At 38.9% G+C, this 18,775-nt stretch overlaps 1 protein-coding gene across 1 annotated transcript; it reads right to left on the bottom strand.

Moving 5' to 3' along the window:
* Nucleotides 1–3,955: 3,955 nt before the first annotated feature.
* On the bottom strand, nucleotides 3,956–17,459 carry LOC127452373 (prothrombin-like). Its single transcript, XM_051717810.1, has 18 exons — nucleotides 17,444–17,459; nucleotides 16,233–16,444; nucleotides 15,931–15,995; nucleotides 15,210–15,478; nucleotides 11,251–11,352; nucleotides 10,920–11,077; nucleotides 10,216–10,240; nucleotides 9,215–9,286; nucleotides 8,894–8,999; nucleotides 8,555–8,685; nucleotides 7,773–8,084; nucleotides 6,505–6,612; nucleotides 6,256–6,382; nucleotides 5,967–6,134; nucleotides 5,551–5,724; nucleotides 4,540–4,718; nucleotides 4,371–4,441; nucleotides 3,956–4,219 (listed from the first exon to the last, which is right to left on the bottom strand). Coding segments are annotated over exons 1-18 (2,436 nt in total). The 5' UTR covers nucleotides 17,445–17,459; the 3' UTR covers nucleotides 3,956–4,063.
* Between the last annotated feature and the right edge of the window lie 1,316 nt (nucleotides 17,460–18,775).

The following is an 18,775-nucleotide window of genomic DNA, read 5'->3' as shown; positions in this document are numbered from 1 at the left end:
TCACTTCAATCCTCCCCCTGTGCCAAGCCACATCTTGGCACAGTCGGCTGGGTTCCTTACCATTAGAGCTGAGACGTGGATTTATGTATATTTATATGTTTTTTTTTTGTTGTTGTTTTTTTTTTTTTTTTGTATTGTTGATATAGTGGAATATTTTTTGATTTTTTTAGTTTGTGTCTTTTTGGTATTAGGAACAAAGGAGCAGCGTGGGCAGTGGTCGCAGGTATCTTTGTCTGGTTTTCTTTGGGTAGTACCACTCCAATTTGGTAAGTTTTGCAGTAATAGAAGACAAATTGCAAGATCTGAGGGATCTTGTAGCCCAATTACGGGCCGATAATGCGAAATTGCTGCAAGACCAGGCTCTTGCTGGGCCTTTGGACCCTAATAGTGGTCCTAACGTACCTGGTCCGTCGTTTGCTCCTTCTCAGCCCATTGATACGGGTGCCGCCTTGATGGAACGATACATTTTTATACCAAGGGACAGAAAGTGTCCGAAATTTAATTGAAGGTCCGACATAGGAATTAATGAATGGGTTGAGGAGGCACAGGCCTGCATGCGGCCCATCATTTGTCTGTTGCTGACAAGGCTTTTGTCTTTTTGACCACTTAGAGGGGAAAGCACGCAAGGAGATAAAGTATCAGCCTGTTAGGGAACGGGAAGATCCCAATAGGATAATTGCGGCTTTGCAAGAGTTATATGGGTGCTCCAAATCGTATGTTGCGTTGCAGAAGGCCTTTTTCTCCAGGACACATCATGAGTCTCCCGGAGCGAGAAAAGCAGCAGTCGCCAACTGTTTTGCCGAATGGTGGTCGCTCAGGTGCTGTAACTATCCTCAGCAGTCTGAGTTGGGTGAGTTGAGAGAGATGTTAAAATTGCAGCAAGAGCAGTTGATTCAGCTCACCCAAAGTGTAGCTCTGTTACAGGACCCTTACCCGCGTACTCGTAGTCATACTCGTCCTCTTCGTTGTAGTCCCGTCATCTCTAGTTGTCAAAAACCTGGTAATTTTGCTCTGGAGTGCGACGGGGAACGCATTCCCCCTCAGGCTTCCATGCCCAGTAGAATGGATGTTAGGACCATCGAGGGTGAGTTGCATCATTCAGGTCCGTTATTGGAAAACTAGCCCCTGCCGAGTTGCAGAGCCACAGCTCGGTTGGGAGAAATACCGGCTCGGATGTGTTATGTATTTCTGGCCCAATGTCAAATTTGATGTCACCCTGTCCACGTCTCGTTGCTCTTATTGGTGGCATTTCGGTGTCGTGTTTGATAGACACAGGGTCGATGGTATCAACTCTCACGGAGAGTTGTTTTTCGAAGTATTTCGAACTATAGGACCAAGACCACCTTAGGACCTGTCAGTGGTTGCAACTTAAGGCTGCGAACAGACTTTCCATTCCTTATATAGGGTATATGGAGTTAGACATTGAGTTTTGCGGGAAATTAGTACTGAAATGTGGCGTGTTGGTGTTCAGAGACCCCCCTGGTGGCATGTGTGCTCAGGTCCCTGGTGTCTTGTGGATGAATGTACTGGGCCGGTGCTACCAGGGGCTCTTTGGGCAACACAGCCTCACTCTTTTTGAGTTTCCGCCGGTAGTGTGTGCTCTTTGCTCCATCGTTCGAGCTTTGCAACATTGTCATCAAGCCAGCACTCTATCTCCAGTTGGGGAGACAGGTAAGTTTAAGGTGCACGGCCCTCGGGCGTGTCGTATACCGGGTGGCACGATTAAACTTGTAGCTGCAACCTGCTCAGAGCATTATTCTAGGGGTGCTGCACTCCATGAACCTCCGGAATTTGGACTACCTATGGGGCTGTTGGTTTCTTCTGCCCTGGTGCAAGTGGTTAAGGGCACTGTTTATGTACCAGTGGTCAATGTAGGGACTACTGACGTTTTGCTCTTCCCTCGTCAAGTGATAAGCACTTTAACGAGTGTGTATGTTGTCAGTTTGCCCCCAGGTGTCACTGAAGTGAAGTCTGTTTCCTGTACGGCTTAGTCGATTGCTTCTCAAGCGGGTGCTCCAACTGTTCCAGAACAGACTGATGCGGTGGATTTGTCCCTTTTGCCAGGGGAGGAGCATAGTAAGGTTAGGGCTCTCCTTGGGAAGTATCATTCTGTCTTTTCTGCAGTTGAAGGGGACTTAGGGTGCATGAATGTCATTTCACATGACATTCCACTCCTTGATGATATTCTGTTTCGACAACGGTATTGTCGAATACCTCCATCTGAATATGAAATGGTAAGAGCACATATTAACCAGCTGTTGGATGCCCAGGTAGTGCAGGAGAGTTGCAGCCCATATGCCTCTCCGATTGTGCTGGTTAAAAAGAAGAACAGTAGTCAGGAGGAGCCTACAATGTTAGTATAGAATAGACTAACGTAGCGGTCCCATAGGCATTATATGGGTGGTACACTTCGATGAGGAGATGAGAGGCCAGTCTTTTTTAAAAGGATGTCTATGGAGCAGATGCTTCCTGACGCTGAATAAACTGCTTTCGTGAGGAAACAGTTCTTCACTTAATGAACTGACCGCATGTCTGGTAATCTCCAACACTTTTACACTAAACAATCTGGTGAACTATGGGGTGAACTATGTGGAGTTTACTACGAAAACATTGCTGTTTTACTAAAGAACACACAGACGATTTTGCGACAGGTAGGTGTCAGTATACAGCTCTCCTCATTTATTTGTATGATATCCGCAAACGGTGACTTAACACGCTTAAGTCTTAACACGCTGAGTGACCATTACGCTCTCTCCTATGGTAAATGCGTGGATGTTATTATCTCATTATAGAAGATCTCTGCTAGCGCTCTGTGCATGTGTCAAGCACTAAGAAGTGTAATCTAGCTAGAAATCATGATCGTGCCTAGAGACTGCAATGGCAAGATGTATAGTTAGAAATTTGTGATTTTATTTGATCTGTTCTCACCCAAAATAGATTGGATTGCTTCAGAAGACATGGATTTAACCACTGAAGTCTTATGGATTACTTTTATGCTGCATTTGTGTTTTTTTGGAGCTTCAAAGTTCTGATCACCATTCACTTGCATTGTGAGGACCTACAGAGCTGAGATATTAATCTAAAAATCTTTGTTTGTGTTCAGTAGAAGAAAGAAAGTCATACACATCTGGGATAGCATGAGGGTGAGTAAATGATGAAAATTTTCATTTTTGGGTGAACTATCCCTTTAATATTTTTTACATAGTTACATTATTTTCATGACAGTTCTGCACATTTTACCCCCTCAATTCTCATTACCGCACTGTGAAAGATGATGATCTTTATGATATACTTATTACTACAACATGAAAAAATATTAAATTATTTAAACTGTACAGAATTTATACATCGTAGTACTCCCTTGACACTGCCTTTCATTTTTGCTGAATTTTAATTAAAAAATCATTGTACAACAACAATTTGTTACTGTAATACAGTAAAGCAATGTGTTACAGAAATGAGAATCATTACCGAAAACAATAGGAATAGTAAAAGCAAACTGTCTGGATGCATAAAGGTAATGAGAATTGGAGGGTAAAATGTGTTTAAGTGTCCTGTAAATAATGTCACAATGTAAAAAAAATCTTAATAGTTCTGAATATAGACTTTTTTCTTTATGCAAAACCTAATTTCATATCTTTTTTGTATTGAGTTTGGGTTGACAGAACTGTCTTCTGGTTAGTTTTCTATCAGCCGTGAAAACAACAGTATCTTTTGGTCTATGTTGTCATCATACCCTCCCAAAAATGTTGAGCTCTATGTGATCACTCATTTACTCTTCACTGTTCCTTGTTTATTTTTATATGGCAAAAGAAATTGATGTTTAATTTCGCTTATCCCAAAGCCAGAATTACATCTGTTTCTTTATAAAAATAGAGGCCTTTCAATTCTGAAGCCTTTCAATTCTCAGCCTCAGTCAGTACACAGAAAGAAACTGCATGCTCTCACACTGGTATTGACTTACAAAGAATTCTGATTTATTCATCCATTTTCAGGTTTGATAAAATTTGACCAAAATATTTTGTTCTCGTTTGGCAAAGGTCTTTTGTCAAAGGTTAATTGATCACTCTTCATCTGCAGAGCCTGTTTTTTCAATAACTTTTCTCATCCAGCGGCGCATACGGAAGAGGTGTGTGTAGAATCCATATTTGCCATCACGGTCACACCCTTCACCCCATGACACAATGCCAATTTGATACCAGCGTTTGTCTGTAGGGCTCTGTGGGCACGGAAAGACATCAAAACGACAAGATGTTTGAATTTAGGTGCAAATCCAACAACAAATGTTCATAGGTTAGCCTATATGCTAAGCATATGCGAGTAAATTTGTTTGAGGAGAGAAAAACAAATAGTTTTGGGTTTTTATATACCTTCATTACAAAAGGCCCTCCGCTGTCTCCCTCACAAGCGTCACCTCTTTTGTTTTCATCTGGCATGTAACCTGTAAAACGAAGATGAACAAAGCTGAGTTCTGACCAATTTCTTAACACCAGAATTGTCTAGGGCCTAAAGATCATAAAGAAGATGATGTGATCTTACCAGCACAGAACATGTTGTCGGTGATGACGACAGAGGTGGAATTGCGGCAGGTATTCTGCTCCACAATAGGCAAGTGAATCTGTTGCAGTACTACTGGAAGGTTTGCTGGGTTTGAGGTCCATGATTCCCTGAGGTTCCCCCAACCAGTCACACGGCCCTTATAGCCTGCAAACATCAAACTACAGAAAGAAAAAAAATGATTTGTCAATCACACACTCATTTTATTAGAAAACTATTATGGAGTGTACATAGCCAACTGTATATCTGAGGTTTTCACACTGGTGTCCAAGTATATTAATTTAAATATGTTTCACACATCTTAATTAACTATGTTAAATAATATGGAATTAAAATTATATTTTGGAACAGTATGTATTGAGAAAAGTGCTATACAAAAATATGTGAAAAAGCCTCTGACCAGATCTGTACATCTAACATTTCTCTAATAGTGGGTATAAAACATATGCTGTCAATTTAACACAAAGTAAATATTTTCCAGGTAATGCTTTAATTTAATTTGTTAATTTGGCTTTAGTACAATGACAACATAAAATGTAATTTCACAAAAACAAAACAAAAAATAATAATAATAGTAATAATAATTATAATATATATATATATATATATATATATATATATATATATATATATATATATATATATATATATATATACACACACACACACATTATATATATATATAATCATGTTTGTGAAAATCACACAAATTTTCTCACTCAGTATAAATGGATCTCTATGCACGATAATATACAGTATAGTTGCTTTTATATTTTAAGAAGGGGTTCTCTTACAAGGGGATAATGATAATTAACCCTGGCCTATATTACTGAAACAAACATGTTGTGCTGTATGTGTCAATTTTACTAAGATAAACCACTCATAAATAATGGTAAACAAGTATATAAAATAAACCCTTCAAGATATTAGCATCTTTTTGTTGTGAATACACAAGGTTGACATTTATGAGACATAAAAATGTCATTTTCTTACTTCTTTGCAATATTCTTGGTGGGCAGACAGACAGGGTGGATCTCATTAGTAAAGGTTACAGGCTTCTTCAAGTGCAGAAGAGCAATGTCTCGGTTCAAGTTTTCCTTCCAGTTATATTTAGGGTGTACAATTATCTCATCAATGGCCACAATCTTCTCTGTGCCCCTCTCATACCTTGATCAGAAAACAGGAAATGTTTTAAAACAGTCTAACCTTCAGTAAACTAAAATGTGTTAATTTAGAAAGTTACTAGATGTATTTTTCACAGCTTCACCACTGTTCTCATTTCCATTTAGATCTGCCTTAAAATAGTATGTTCTTGTTGGCTTAGCATCACTGACATTTAAGGAAACACATGTGGGCATGTAGCATGCACTGAGCATTTTATGGGTCTTCAAGGAATTTTGAAGGCTCACTTGGTACGAGAGTGTTTTCCAAGACGGATGAGAATATCATTGATTGTAAAGTTCTTGTTCCAAGGCGGGTAGAGAATGCAGTGGGCTGCAGTCAGAATCCATTCATCACTGATCAGGCTAGCTCCACACAGAAGCTCCTGAGGACTACGCTTATACAACATCACTTGCCTGCAAATTACATCAAACGCAACATACATACCACAGCATTATCTGTCGGCAGTGTGAGGGTTCAAAAGCAGCCATTGCTGTTAATAAGAAATCTACTTTAAATTTTGCTGGTGATATTTACCATGGAGCACTGGCTACTTCAGCCTCCTCTCCTCCCACTATTCTGCCTCCAGTGTATGACATTAGTAGCTCCTTCTCGTTCTTATCCTCTTTGTTGATCTTTTCAAATAAGGGTCGCTCTCCACACTCTGGCAAAGGACAATGTCATCCACATTACTATCAGTTGATTATCCAAGAGATCAAACCTCTTCCGGCGATAACATTCACAAAGAAACAAAGGGTGTGGGTACTGAATCAACCAGCCTCTCACCTTGCTCTCCGTTGCCAAAGCTGCGGGGGTTAAAGAAAGTCTTCTTTTTGTCAAGAGTTGTTCTCTCTCGTCCAGCCTCTTCCTCCGTAAACTTGTCCAGAGGGGCATCTGAGAGTGAATGACAAAGATAGACTGATGTTCAGTGTGGGCTCAGTGGTGTATTTATGGTTTATGTGTGATGCACTTGTAAAATTTGATGCATAATCATTCCTGTTTTAAGGTTTAACAACTGCAAATTATTTTAAACCAAAGCAAGATTTTTACTGGTCTAGATATTTATTTTTTAAGGTTGTCCCTATTTCATAAAGCTGTTCTGATGAAAATTCTCGGATGAAAGTTTTCGGATTTTCTAAATGTTAGCTGGTACAAACAAAATTTACACCTGCTCCCAACCATGTAAATCGTGTGTAAGACATCTGTATGTTTTGTGACCTTTCAGGCAAACTGACATGACTACATTTTGATAGAAGTGAGATTAAATAAATAATGAAAAAAATCAAATATTAATTGAATGAGTTAAATTAACCTTAATAAATAACAAATTAATTAAAAAGAGGTTTGTTGTTTTCTTTTTAAAACCTGTGTATATATATATATTGAAAATGTTTCTTTGATGCCTGCATTTATTTATTCAAAATGTAGTTTATTCCCAATGCTGCTTCATACATTTTATATCATTTTTCCAGCAAAAGTGCTTGGCATGAGGCAAAAATGTAATGGAAAGAGCAGAAAAAAAATGTATGCCCTCTAACGTGACTGATTCAAGTAGGTATAACTGCAGGCCATAGATCTCCAAATGGGGGCGGCATCTCCAAAAGAGGGCGGGGTTACACCCAAAGTGGGTTGCGCCAACTCCAAAATGGAGCTATACTTCCACACACTGTTAGGGTTAGGGAAAAGGTTAGGTTAGGTTAGGGGCTCCTAACCTTATCTTTGCTAGCTGCTTGGAGCTTCCACCACTTTTTGGAGCTCTGCCTGCAGCTATAACCTTCTCGACTGGTTGGACATTTGATATGAGCTCTATAATTTAGGTTTCATAATTCTGTATAGGCATCGATAAATCACGTTCAGTTGATAATGTATGGTCAATGCTACTGCTGTTAAACCCATAAACAAGTAAACAGTGACCGCTTTCTGGAAAGTCCATAAATTACTCACAATTTACACATATATTTACGAAAGTTTCATGAATGAACATTTTTGTGCAAGGAACAAAATAATTATTTGTTGTATAAGTGTGAAAGTGAGAGGGAGAAGGCAATACTAACCACACAACTCTAAGTCACAGTAATCAATGGTAATGTTTCCACCTGCTTCCTTTACATAGCACCAGGGTCCCTCCATATCTCCATCTGGGTTTCTACAGTGGTTCTTTACCAGCTGAACTTCGGACAGAAAATCTTTCCCTTTAGACAAGGCTTGCACTTCTGCTGTGCTCCACTGCAGGCAGGTATGACCTCCAAGAGTCACAGACAGATCCCCGGTATAGGTCTCCCCATTTCCTAACAGACAGTTACTCTTACCATAACGCTCTTCATGTTTCAATGTCGGAGGTTGCGGAGGGGGGACAACAGTCTCACCTGAGGAGAAAAAAACTGAGATGATCAGGACTGGTGGTCTGTCATAAATATTAGATGAAAAATTAGATGAAAGGCATGTGGGAAAAGAGTGAATGCATTTGAGTCTGAATCTTTGTTACTTCTTGATTACTAAGTACTCATTTTCAAAGAGGACCTGAAACTAAATAGAACTGACATATAAAAACTCAACATGTTAACATGTTCTTGATTTTGACTAATTTAGCAAAAAATGTGCCCTCAATACATGGATTCAATAAATGTAGCACAAGCTTTTATCCAAAATGACTTCCAGTACACTTATAACAGGGACAGACTCTCTGGAACAACCTTGAGTGAAGTGCCTTGCTTAAAGGCATGACTCCTTACAGGGCTCGAACCAGCAACCTTCCAGTTGCCAGCCCTGAGCTTACCCACTGTGCCACACTACACCTTACTTTAATGTTTTAGTCTGAAGTCTTGATTTTCTTTACCACATTTTGGCACACTGCAGAACTCCCTCCTGACTGTCGGGTCTCTTGTAAAACACCAAGGGCCACCGCTGCTCTTATCTGGGTTTCTGCAATGGTTGTGTGGTAGCTGCAGCTGTGTGACATTAAATTCACTAGAAGAGGGAAAGGACCAGGTCATAAGACAGAAGAACTGTGGCATGCAACAGTAAATAAATAAAGTCATCATTTCTTTAAAAAACATTTTTGTTTTCAGAAATCAATCAATGTCTTAAACGGTTTTGTCAACATCCAATACTGAAAGATGACAGTCATTGACTAATTGGTGGTCTCTTGTGGTTTTAAGAGTGGATGAGTACATACTGGATTCTGTGGGGGAAGTTGCTTCTCCAGAACTGACATGTCCTTCCAGATTTGGTAACAGACACACTTCCTTTGTAGTTTTCACCAATATGGAAGTAGCAATGATCTGACAATCACATATCCAGTTAATAGGGTTATTTTACAAAACACAAATTAGTGCATAATCAATCACTCGGTTTTACCACGAATGTCTTTGTGTTACAAGAAGTACCCATTTAAATTTAACTGACATATTATGTATCTCAGCAAATGTATAGGACCTTGATTCAGGTGCAGTAAAATATAAAAAAAGAACACTCATTATATTGATATCACTCTTACCATCTGTTTCCACACATCTTTTCAATATTTTGATATTTGCTGCTGTTCTGGGTAATTTTGGTCCATCACAGTCTGTGGAAACAAGAGGAAAAATATACTGTATTTTCATAATGAATTTGTATGACTTTCTTCTATGGAACACAAAAGGAGATGTTAGGCAATATATTGGCCTCAGTCAAAATTCACTTTCATCGCATCTTTTTTTCCCCCTCCATACTCTGCAAGCGAATAACATCTAACATCACCTTTTGTAATCCACTGAAAAAAAGAAAGTCATATTTGGAACAAGACGGTGAGTAACTGATAAGAGAATTAACATTTTTAGAAAGACTTAAATGTTACACTCACTGAGCACTTTATTAGTAACACTATGGTCCTAATAAAGGGCCCGATGTGGTCTCCTGCTGTTATAGCCCATCCGCCTCAAGGTTCGATGTGTTGTGCATTCTGAGATGCTATTCTGCTCACTACAATTGTACAGAGTGGTTATCTGAGTTACCATAGCCTTTCTGTCAGCTCGAACCAGTCTGGCCATTCATTGTTAACCTCTCTCATCAACAAGACGTTTCCATCTGCAGAACTGCCGCTCACTGGATGTTTTTTGTTTTTGGCACCATTCGGAGTAAATTCTAGAGACTGTTGTGCGTGAAAATCGCAGGAGATCAGCAGTTACAGAAATACTCAAACCAGCCCATCTGGCACCAACAATCATTCCATGGTCAAAATCACTGAGATCACATTTTGTCCCCATTCTGATGGTTGATGTGAACATTAACTGAAGCTCCTGACCCGTATCTGCATTATTTTATGCATTGCATTGCTTCCACATGATTGGCTGGTCGCATGAATAAGCAGGTGTACAGGTGTTCCTAATAAAGTGCTACATGAGTGTATATCAAACAGGACAAGGCCAGTGACAATGCACTTTGACCCTGGTTCAACAGAAATTGTTTACACAAAATGCAGTCAATGTTTACTTGTAAAGTGATGTAAATTCTTACCTAAATATCTCTCCCAAAATGTTTTCTGTGATGAAATGGAAGAAAGGAATTTATTTATCAAATTACTTACTTTTTCCCCCAAGGATAGGGTATACAAAATTACAAATGTTTGTCATTGCATAAAAATATAATATTCAAAAACATGATTTGAAGCATTTCTATATACAGTACTGTGCAAACGTTTTAGGCACTTAAGATGGTTATTTATATCTTCAGCTTTAGAGTGTCAATAGAAAAATACATTTTAGACTCCCAAAATTACTTTTGCAAATAGAATAGAAGAACAGGGTGCTCAGCAAGAGATGGCATTGCCCCCACAGAGCCCCCCACTGAACATCGAGTCAGTCTGAGATTACATGAAGACACAGAAGCAATTGAGACTGAATTAGAAAATAGAACTGTGGCGAAATCTCCAAGAAGGCTGAACATCCTATCTGCCAACAACCAAGAAAAACTGTGTCCAGGTGTATCTAGTAGAATTGGTGCTGTTTTAAAGGCAAAGGTGGTCACACTGTATATTGATTTAGCTTTTTTAAAGTTTACTGGACTTTGTATGATGTTAATTAATAAATGAAAACTATTTATGTCATTATTTTTGAAGACATCCTCACTATGCAACATTTTTCACAAGTGCCTAAAATTTTTGCACAGTACTGTATGTGCTGCTGGGCCACAGTGTCCACAACCCAGATTGTACTGCTCACCGTTTTATCAGGTTTCTCGAACACCTCTCGAGCTTCTTCATGATCACAAATCTCTTCCACACACTCTCTCTCCAGATTTCCTGGTTTTAACTCCTCAAAAATGGTGTTAGCCCTCTTTGCCCGAATGATCCTAGAGGCTTCGTTGTTGTCAATGAACACTGAAGCATAAAAAGCCAGTGCTTATCATATAAAAAACTGGTCTGAATTCATACACTATACAACTATATGTATTGTAAGTGAAAACATTTGTTTTGGCCAAAAGGATGAGAAATCTAAAGTTTCAAATTCTCTGTAAATTTCAATATTAGATCAGTTTAAAAAAATGTCTTACCGTCATAACACAATGTGAGCTGGATAACTTGTCCGAGAAGTAGAGAGAAGAGGAGAGGTCCTGGTTTTGCTCCCATTCTTGAGGATGACCGAGTCTGTAAATCTGAAAAAAATTGGAGCATCTTATTGATGTAATCACCCACTCAGTCAGAAAGGCCACAGCTGCAGTTACTGCAGTCGCCAGGTTAATATTGAACTACCAGAGTTCAAAGAGAACAAAGTGTCTGAACCCTTTTTGATATCACTCAACAATGACCCTGTATTCGGTTTCAGATCACTTCTATATCACTGTGAAGCATTCTTTACTGTCTGAAGAACAGGAATCACAGATACATGTAATATAAACAAGGTGATTACATGACAGATTCATATCTCCAAAGCAAGTCATTAGTTATTTGAGAACACGCTCCATTTAGCTGAAATCTATAAACCTGTTTTGAAGTGTTTAAATATTCTATGCTGTGATTTGTCCTTCTCAACAAGTAGCCTAAATATTTATTTTTTAAATATTGAAGCATTGCTGGTTTACCAATAAACAGAGTCCTGTCTATGAAACAAAATGGTTTGAATCATAAAATAATGACCTTATCTACAGTATGTAGCTGGAGAGCCGAGTTAGAGCTCTGGATATCTTTAGTTTAACCTCGCTCTAACTGCCTTCTGTTTTGAATTTATGTACTTAAAAAAAGAACACAAATAGTAAATCACGTTAACAGTTTGTGAAGGACGTGATCATTTCTTCAACAAAATAGATATGACATTTTATATATCATGAAATTTCCTCTTAAATGAGCTAATTTCCCGACATAGCTTTGTTTTGCAGATGTACGTGTACAATGTCTGTATAAACAGTGATGAAACAAGGTCCATTGCACACAGGAGTCAATATTTACTGATATCTACTGCAAACCGTCCTGAAAATAAATAAAAGAACAGCAAGCCTTTAATTCAACAGAGCTGATACATTTAATTTACAAAAGTGTAAAATTACTGTTTGAGTCTTATGTTGTTTTTCCTTTGGATTGAGACATAATGGGGATAGACAAGCTTTTGCTATATTTGAAATTGAAACAATTATTTTACATGTCTGTCTCTATTTCTACAGTCTCCACCACTGAGCTTAGACCATCCTGATCTTCTAATATGACCAAACAACTATTTGCATCCTGTTCTGGAAGTACTATACAGTTGGTGCTGGCATCATTTTCCTGCATAACAATACATTGGGCATTAGCTTCCTTTTCCTCTATACATCTGACATCAGAAGGCTGTTCCTGGACTACTATACATCTAGTATTGCTATCTGAGACCATAATCTCAATAACCTCCTGACTGAGTTCAATTCGTTCAATAGTATTCTCCAATCCTTTTTCCAAAACAATTGTGCCATGGTGGAATGCTCCAGAGTCCAAAATTACATTGTTTGGGTGCGACAACACTGTGAAGTCCTCAGGAGTTTGAACGTATGTCACAGCCTGTCCCTCTTCCAATCTGATGCAGTCACTATTTCCTGCCTCATCCCCTGCTTTACGGCCTGACCTTTTGGGTCGACCTCGTATTGGCAATCCATGACCAGAGTCTGACTGTTGTTTGTGTGACTGCAGATGCCGCTGTAGACTCTGCATCATTGTGTATTTGGCTCCGCACACCTGGCACTCGTGTGGCTTCTCCTCCAGGTGAGATTTTAAGTGGCGCCGTAGCTTGGTCGCCATTGTGTACCCTTTCCCACATTGTTCACATTTAAAGGGCCTGTCTCCTGTGTGCAGGCGTTCGTGGGCCCGTAGTGTGTGAGGGTCCCGTAAAGCCTTACCACACACAGGACACAGATATACCTCACCTGTGTGTGAAATCAGATGCCTGCGTAGTTCAGGTCCTTGAGAAAAGTGTTGGTCACAGTGATTGCACTTGTAGGGTTTCTCTCCGGTATGAATGCGCATATGTCCCAGCAGATTGCCACGCTGACGAAAGCTCTTGTTGCAATGCTGGCAGACATAGGGTCGTTCGCCAGTGTGTAGACGCATATGGTTCCTCAAAGAGCCAGAATTAGCTAGTTCTTTATTGCACTCCGGGCACTTGATCTTAGAAGCCTGGTAGTCAGGCTCTTTGGCCCGATGGACTTCTCTGTGGACGCGTAGTGAGGGTCGACGGGCAAAAGCTTTTCCACAGATGTCACAGACAAATTTTTTCTCACCTGTGTGGAGCACCTGGTGCTCCTTGAGGTCACGTTTCAAGCCATAGCTTTTGTCACAGTGTTGGCATTTGAAGGGCCTCTGACCACGGTGCATTAGCAGGTGGGCTTGGAAGCTTTCCTGTGAACTGTAGTGTTTACCGCACTCTGTGCACATGTACGGCTTCTGATCTTGGTGTGTAAATTTGTGTTTCTTCAGATGGCACAGCTGAAAGAAGCTCTTGTCACACTGGTCACATTTGTACTTCCTCTCTCGTATGTTAAGATGAGGAAGATCCTGAGACTCTTGCTCATGTTGGCTTTTGCTGGACTCCTCGTTTGCACACTCTTTTTGCATTGTGTTGTCTTTGTTCACTGAAGAATTCTTACTCACTTGTCTTTTGCCAGTGCTGCTTTGGTCTGACCTGTTCATTAGATCTTGTCGCTTGTTGATACAGTTGGCTGTGGCATGCACTTTTCGAGGTTTAGCTGCAAGGCGAAAGCTGGCTCTATGGCTTCTCTCTGGCTTTAGCTGTTCTGATGAATTCAGTGCCTGTGATGTAGTCACACTGATGCCGTGAGTAAGCTCCTCAGTCTGCTCAGCTTCACTCTCCCTACATGCCTCATCTGCCCCATTCTGCTCCAGGGCACAGTCCTGCACATTTCTTTTCTCCATGATTTGAGGTTTCCTCTGAATCTGAGGTTTTGGTTCCTCTTGTGAGACATTTGTCTCTGCATTCTGTTCTAAACCACTCTGAACTGGATCTGTCAGAGAACATACGATTACATATATTAATGTGTAATATGATGGACCTTTTCTTACACAACATAAATATCATGGCCTCTATTTTCGGAAGCATGCAAAGTGCAAGTGGGCGTGGGTGGGAGTGTTTGCAATATCTGTGGGTGTGTGCGTGCAAACTATGGGTGTATTGTATTGTAATGAAATGGCACAAAGCACAATTTGCAATTTTCCTGAAAAAAAGTCAAAATTTCAATACCATGTCCAATTTCAGTTCCTGCATTTGCAGTTTGGAGATTCCACCAGCAGGTGCTATTAAGGTTCATGTCAAACTCTGAATATATGGTGGAACATCAAATTACAGTATGTCCCTGACAACAGCCTTTTTATGAAACAAAAATGAATGAGATTTGTGTTAAACTATCTTTCGGTCATGGTTTATTTTTCAATAATTATTATTATTACGTTTATATTTACAATTGTATTTATGATCTAATTTGTATTGGTATTTTTTCCACCTGTTGTCATAGAGTGATTTTTAAGACTACAAATGGAGCCGCTGGAAGAAATTGCAGAGAATAAAACATTTGGATTTGGTATGATATTTCTGACCACTTCAGTATTTTTGATTATATTAATCATTTGTTTTGAAGTGTAATTTGAATTTAGAAATATTTTTGGTTTAATTTTTTCATGCTTCAATAAATAAATTAAATTTTTCAAAATCAAAATCGACCGACAGAAGTGAAGTGCATGCCGATACAATCACTGTTAATACTAGCCATGATTTTTGTGTAAGAAAATTATTAACACTTACATTCTCTATAATTTAATGGAGCGTAAATACAAATCCTGACGAGAACCACTTGACCTGATTAGCGCCTTGTGCGAGGGATTTCACCAAACCCACTTGCGCCTAGACTTAGTGCATGCTTGCACGAAAATAACAAAACTTCATGGCCATGTCCATTGACTTTGCGCTTATGACATATGGCATATCGCTGCTCTTAGTGCTATTGCTCTTAAAATAAGGCCCTATATATTAACTTACCTGCACAGCCTGAAAGTTGAACTAACGGGATGGACTCCAAAGTCTCCTCTTGCTCTGTGCTGGGTGTACCGTGTTCAGAGGCTTTTACTAGTATGGCTGTTGTTTCTTCTTCCTTATCAATAGGCTCAAGTGAGGCTTCTTGTTGATATCCCCATAGAAGCAATTCTTTACCTGGTGCAATGTCCCGACAGACCCTGAGGCATAGCCTTCCATCCACCTCATACACACTGACATTCCTCTCTTCCTCACTCTGAGCGCTGCAGGCAAACCTGTGGAAGCATGAGAAAGATAAAGTGTAACAGTAGCCAGCTGGTAGGTAGCTGTGCAGTGTGTAAACCTCACTCCCCTGGCCTCAAGAGGCACGCTAGCGACTGATGCTAGAGGCTGTATCCTTTAGCCTCCTTGTTAGTAAGCCCGCCTCCCATGCAGGAGACACCGGTTCAAATCCCGCTCGGAGCGGGTCAAGTAGGACCAGTTACAAAAGCACCACAGGCATTGTAAACAATGAAAGAGGCTTCATCAAGCTAATAACACTAAGGGTTTATTGGTTTCTTCATCACAAAGCTAAACATTGCCAACAAAAAACTTAGGATCCTTTAATAACAGCACTTTAAAAGCAAATTAATAAGTCTGATATTGTAATGTCTAAACCATGTCTTAAAATGAACATTTTAAGAATATAAACAATTACTGACAATATGTTAAATAAATCATACTGTACCTCGTCCAGTACATTTCATCTGATATTGGTCCTTTAAACACATTTTGGCATGTGTTTTGCAATCCCTTTAGAATAAGAACACATATTTACAGCTTACTTGGAGCTCAGATCTTACTCAACACAGTTACACAAAATAGCAACAAGTCAGTTAACACAAAAAACTGCTGTAGTGGTTCTAAATAATATGTGCAGTGTCAGGTGAGAGGTACATGTAAACACTGTGTTGCTGCAGTAGTAACTAAGACTTGTCAGCTGTGCAGTATATTTGAAAACTGTTCAGTAAACAGATTTATTTAGCTTACCTCCTCAGACTTTTCCTGCCTGAGCATTTTGTCAGGGTTCTCCAGACCAAGTAGAGTGTCTTTCTCTAATACTCGCCCAACACACCACAGACCCAGCTGTCCATCTTTGGCCAGAGAGGGGCCCAGGGTCAGCCCTCGTGGCACCGATCGCAGCACACTGTGGACTGAGTCTCTCATGTTCCCAGAGTCTTCATCCCTCATGCATGTATCCACTAGAAAACAGCACACTACAATGAGACAAGATGGTATTTGACAAAGCTGTAGCTCAGGCAATGAAGTAAATGTCACTATTCACATTCAACTCACATGTGACTACCCTGACAACACTTAATGCAAGTGTGGATGGGCATCAGATTACACATCCCTTACAAAAATGCATATGGCATCCATTACTGCTACTGAAATGAAACCGAGGTAACTTGTATACAAATAAATACAAAGCTAAAAACAAAGATTCTGAGAGATCAAAAGGAAAAATAAAATGAATACATAATTGTTTACAGTAATAGTTATTTCGTCCGAATGCAGAAATGAAGAAGGCAAAACATGTGGATTTATGCAATTATATTAACAGCAGGGCCGTAGCAAGTTCATCTGGGCACCCTGACTGTATATTGCTCTAGGCCCCTTTCCTATTAAAAAAATACAGTTTAGAATTTGTTGTGGATCTCTGGGCCCCTAGAATCGTTACCACATTTCCCCCGTCTAGCTACGGCCCTGTGTAACAGTAAAGAATAATGCAGTCCAACACTTAAATCCTTCTACAAAAGTATTATTTTTGTATTCGTATTATTATGTAAGGCTTTGGGTTATCTCCACGTGTTAATTTTGTCCGTCAGTCTACAAAAGTAACATGAGTAAACTGGTCAAGAGCAGCATTGTGCACATTTAGATTGTGTCAACCGTAGATCGATCGAGTCGTGTTAGTGCACAGCATAGTGTGCTAACTGATGAGACAAAAACGTCATCTAGCTCGAATATTGTTGTCTGAGGCAGTTTGATGTCTTTCATTAGTTACATTGAACATTATGGAGAGAATGGGAGGTCAAGTCCTATAGATTTACAGTTAAATTATGATTATGATATAATATGATGTTTATCTTTTGCATTAGCACAGTATGACAAAGCGTTAACTAACGGCGTTATCTAAATTAATTGATCGTCTATTTGAACGTTCAAAACACAAGCAGGAGGGAACAAAATCAACCAACTCAGGGCTATATTTCCTCGGCGTTTTGGCCACTCCACGGTCTTGTTTATACATCCAAAACTCCGGGAAAATTATCGTCCTCCATCCAAAGAGGAATCCGCCGGAAGTTGGGTAGTTGTTACAGCGTAACTGTTCCCCCTAGAAACAGCTTTGACTTCAACATCCGCCTGTGCAAATGATAGAGGTGGGGAAAATCTGCGTAAAATCACAACCGAAAGTCCATCTCTTAATAGACGTACTCTCATGTGGATTTTTAAAGTATGTCAAATTAGATGTTAATGACAATTATAAAAGCATTATACGGTCCCTGAACATTGTTCCGAGTATCATACTCAAAAGGGCAAATTCCCATCTTTTTTATCAGCTGTTCTTATCCATCTCCACCTGCATTTGAGATGGCTCTGTCAAGTTGTATCTTGTATGGGCTGTTTTTTTTTGTTTTTGTTTTTTTTTTAATCGTTTTTTTTTTTAATTATTATTATTTTTATTATTGAATACCATAAGAACATACAAGGTGTTATTTATACATGGTCACATTAATAACATTACTAACGTTACCAGGGTTAATACTTCTACATACAGTAAATAGCAGTTCCTTCATAACTTTAAATGTTGTCAGAGCTTTATTTGTATTTTTTACAGAAATATTTACATATGATTCAAATTCTTTTATAAAATTAGGAAATTTGGTTTACAAAGAGTCAATTTTTTTCTTGTGTATATGGTATTTTCAGAGTAAAATATATAAATAACTGTATGCTTACTATTTACGATCCAAAATATCATCTTTTAAAATAAAATATCACATCAAATACACTGATCATTTTCACACATCCCAATTTTCTCTCAGTATATGTTTCCAAATCCTTCCAAAACAATCTTACACAAATACAATGGTAAAAAAAAAAAAAAAAAAACACATGAATAATTGTTTCTTTCTCCAATTCATAGATTTCACAGGTATATGAAATGTTCAGTTGAAATCTTTCCAAGAAATATTTGGCTGGATAAATCCTATGCAGTATTTTGTGTGATACTTCTTTAATTTTGTTATTGATAAAAAATGTATTGGATTTGTTTGTGAATTATTGGTGACACTCAGATCTGTGTTTTGACTGGGTCACTCATTTTCTTTTAGATTAAACATGGTTTATCATTTGCTTTTACTGTAATGACTCTCTCTCTCTCTCTCTCTCTTTCTCTCATTCTTTCATTCTTTCTTTCTCTATTTCTTTCTCTCTCTTTCTCTCTTTCTCTCTTCTTCCTCTTTTTCTTCTTTCTTCTTTCTCTCTTTCTTTCTTTCTCTTTCTCTCTTCTTTCTCTCCTCTTTCTC

This window comes from Myxocyprinus asiaticus, chromosome 2, assembly GCF_019703515.2.
Source record: "Myxocyprinus asiaticus isolate MX2 ecotype Aquarium Trade chromosome 2, UBuf_Myxa_2, whole genome shotgun sequence".
Classification (NCBI taxonomy): Eukaryota; Metazoa; Chordata; class Actinopteri; order Cypriniformes; family Catostomidae; genus Myxocyprinus; species Myxocyprinus asiaticus.
Note: the sequence above shows the minus strand (reverse complement) of the source record. Positions and strands in the feature narration are given on the sequence as shown.

Coding starts and splice junctions, on each gene's coding strand:
- LOC127452373 (XM_051717810.1), bottom strand. Junction 15,479..15,930: donor GATGAAATGTACTGGACGAG/GTACAGTATGAT, acceptor ATGCTTCCACAG/GTTTGCCTGCAGCGCTCAGA. Junction 10,241..10,919: donor TCGAGAAACCTGATAAAACG/GTGAGCAGTACA, acceptor ATTTCATCACAG/AAAACATTTTGGGAGAGATA.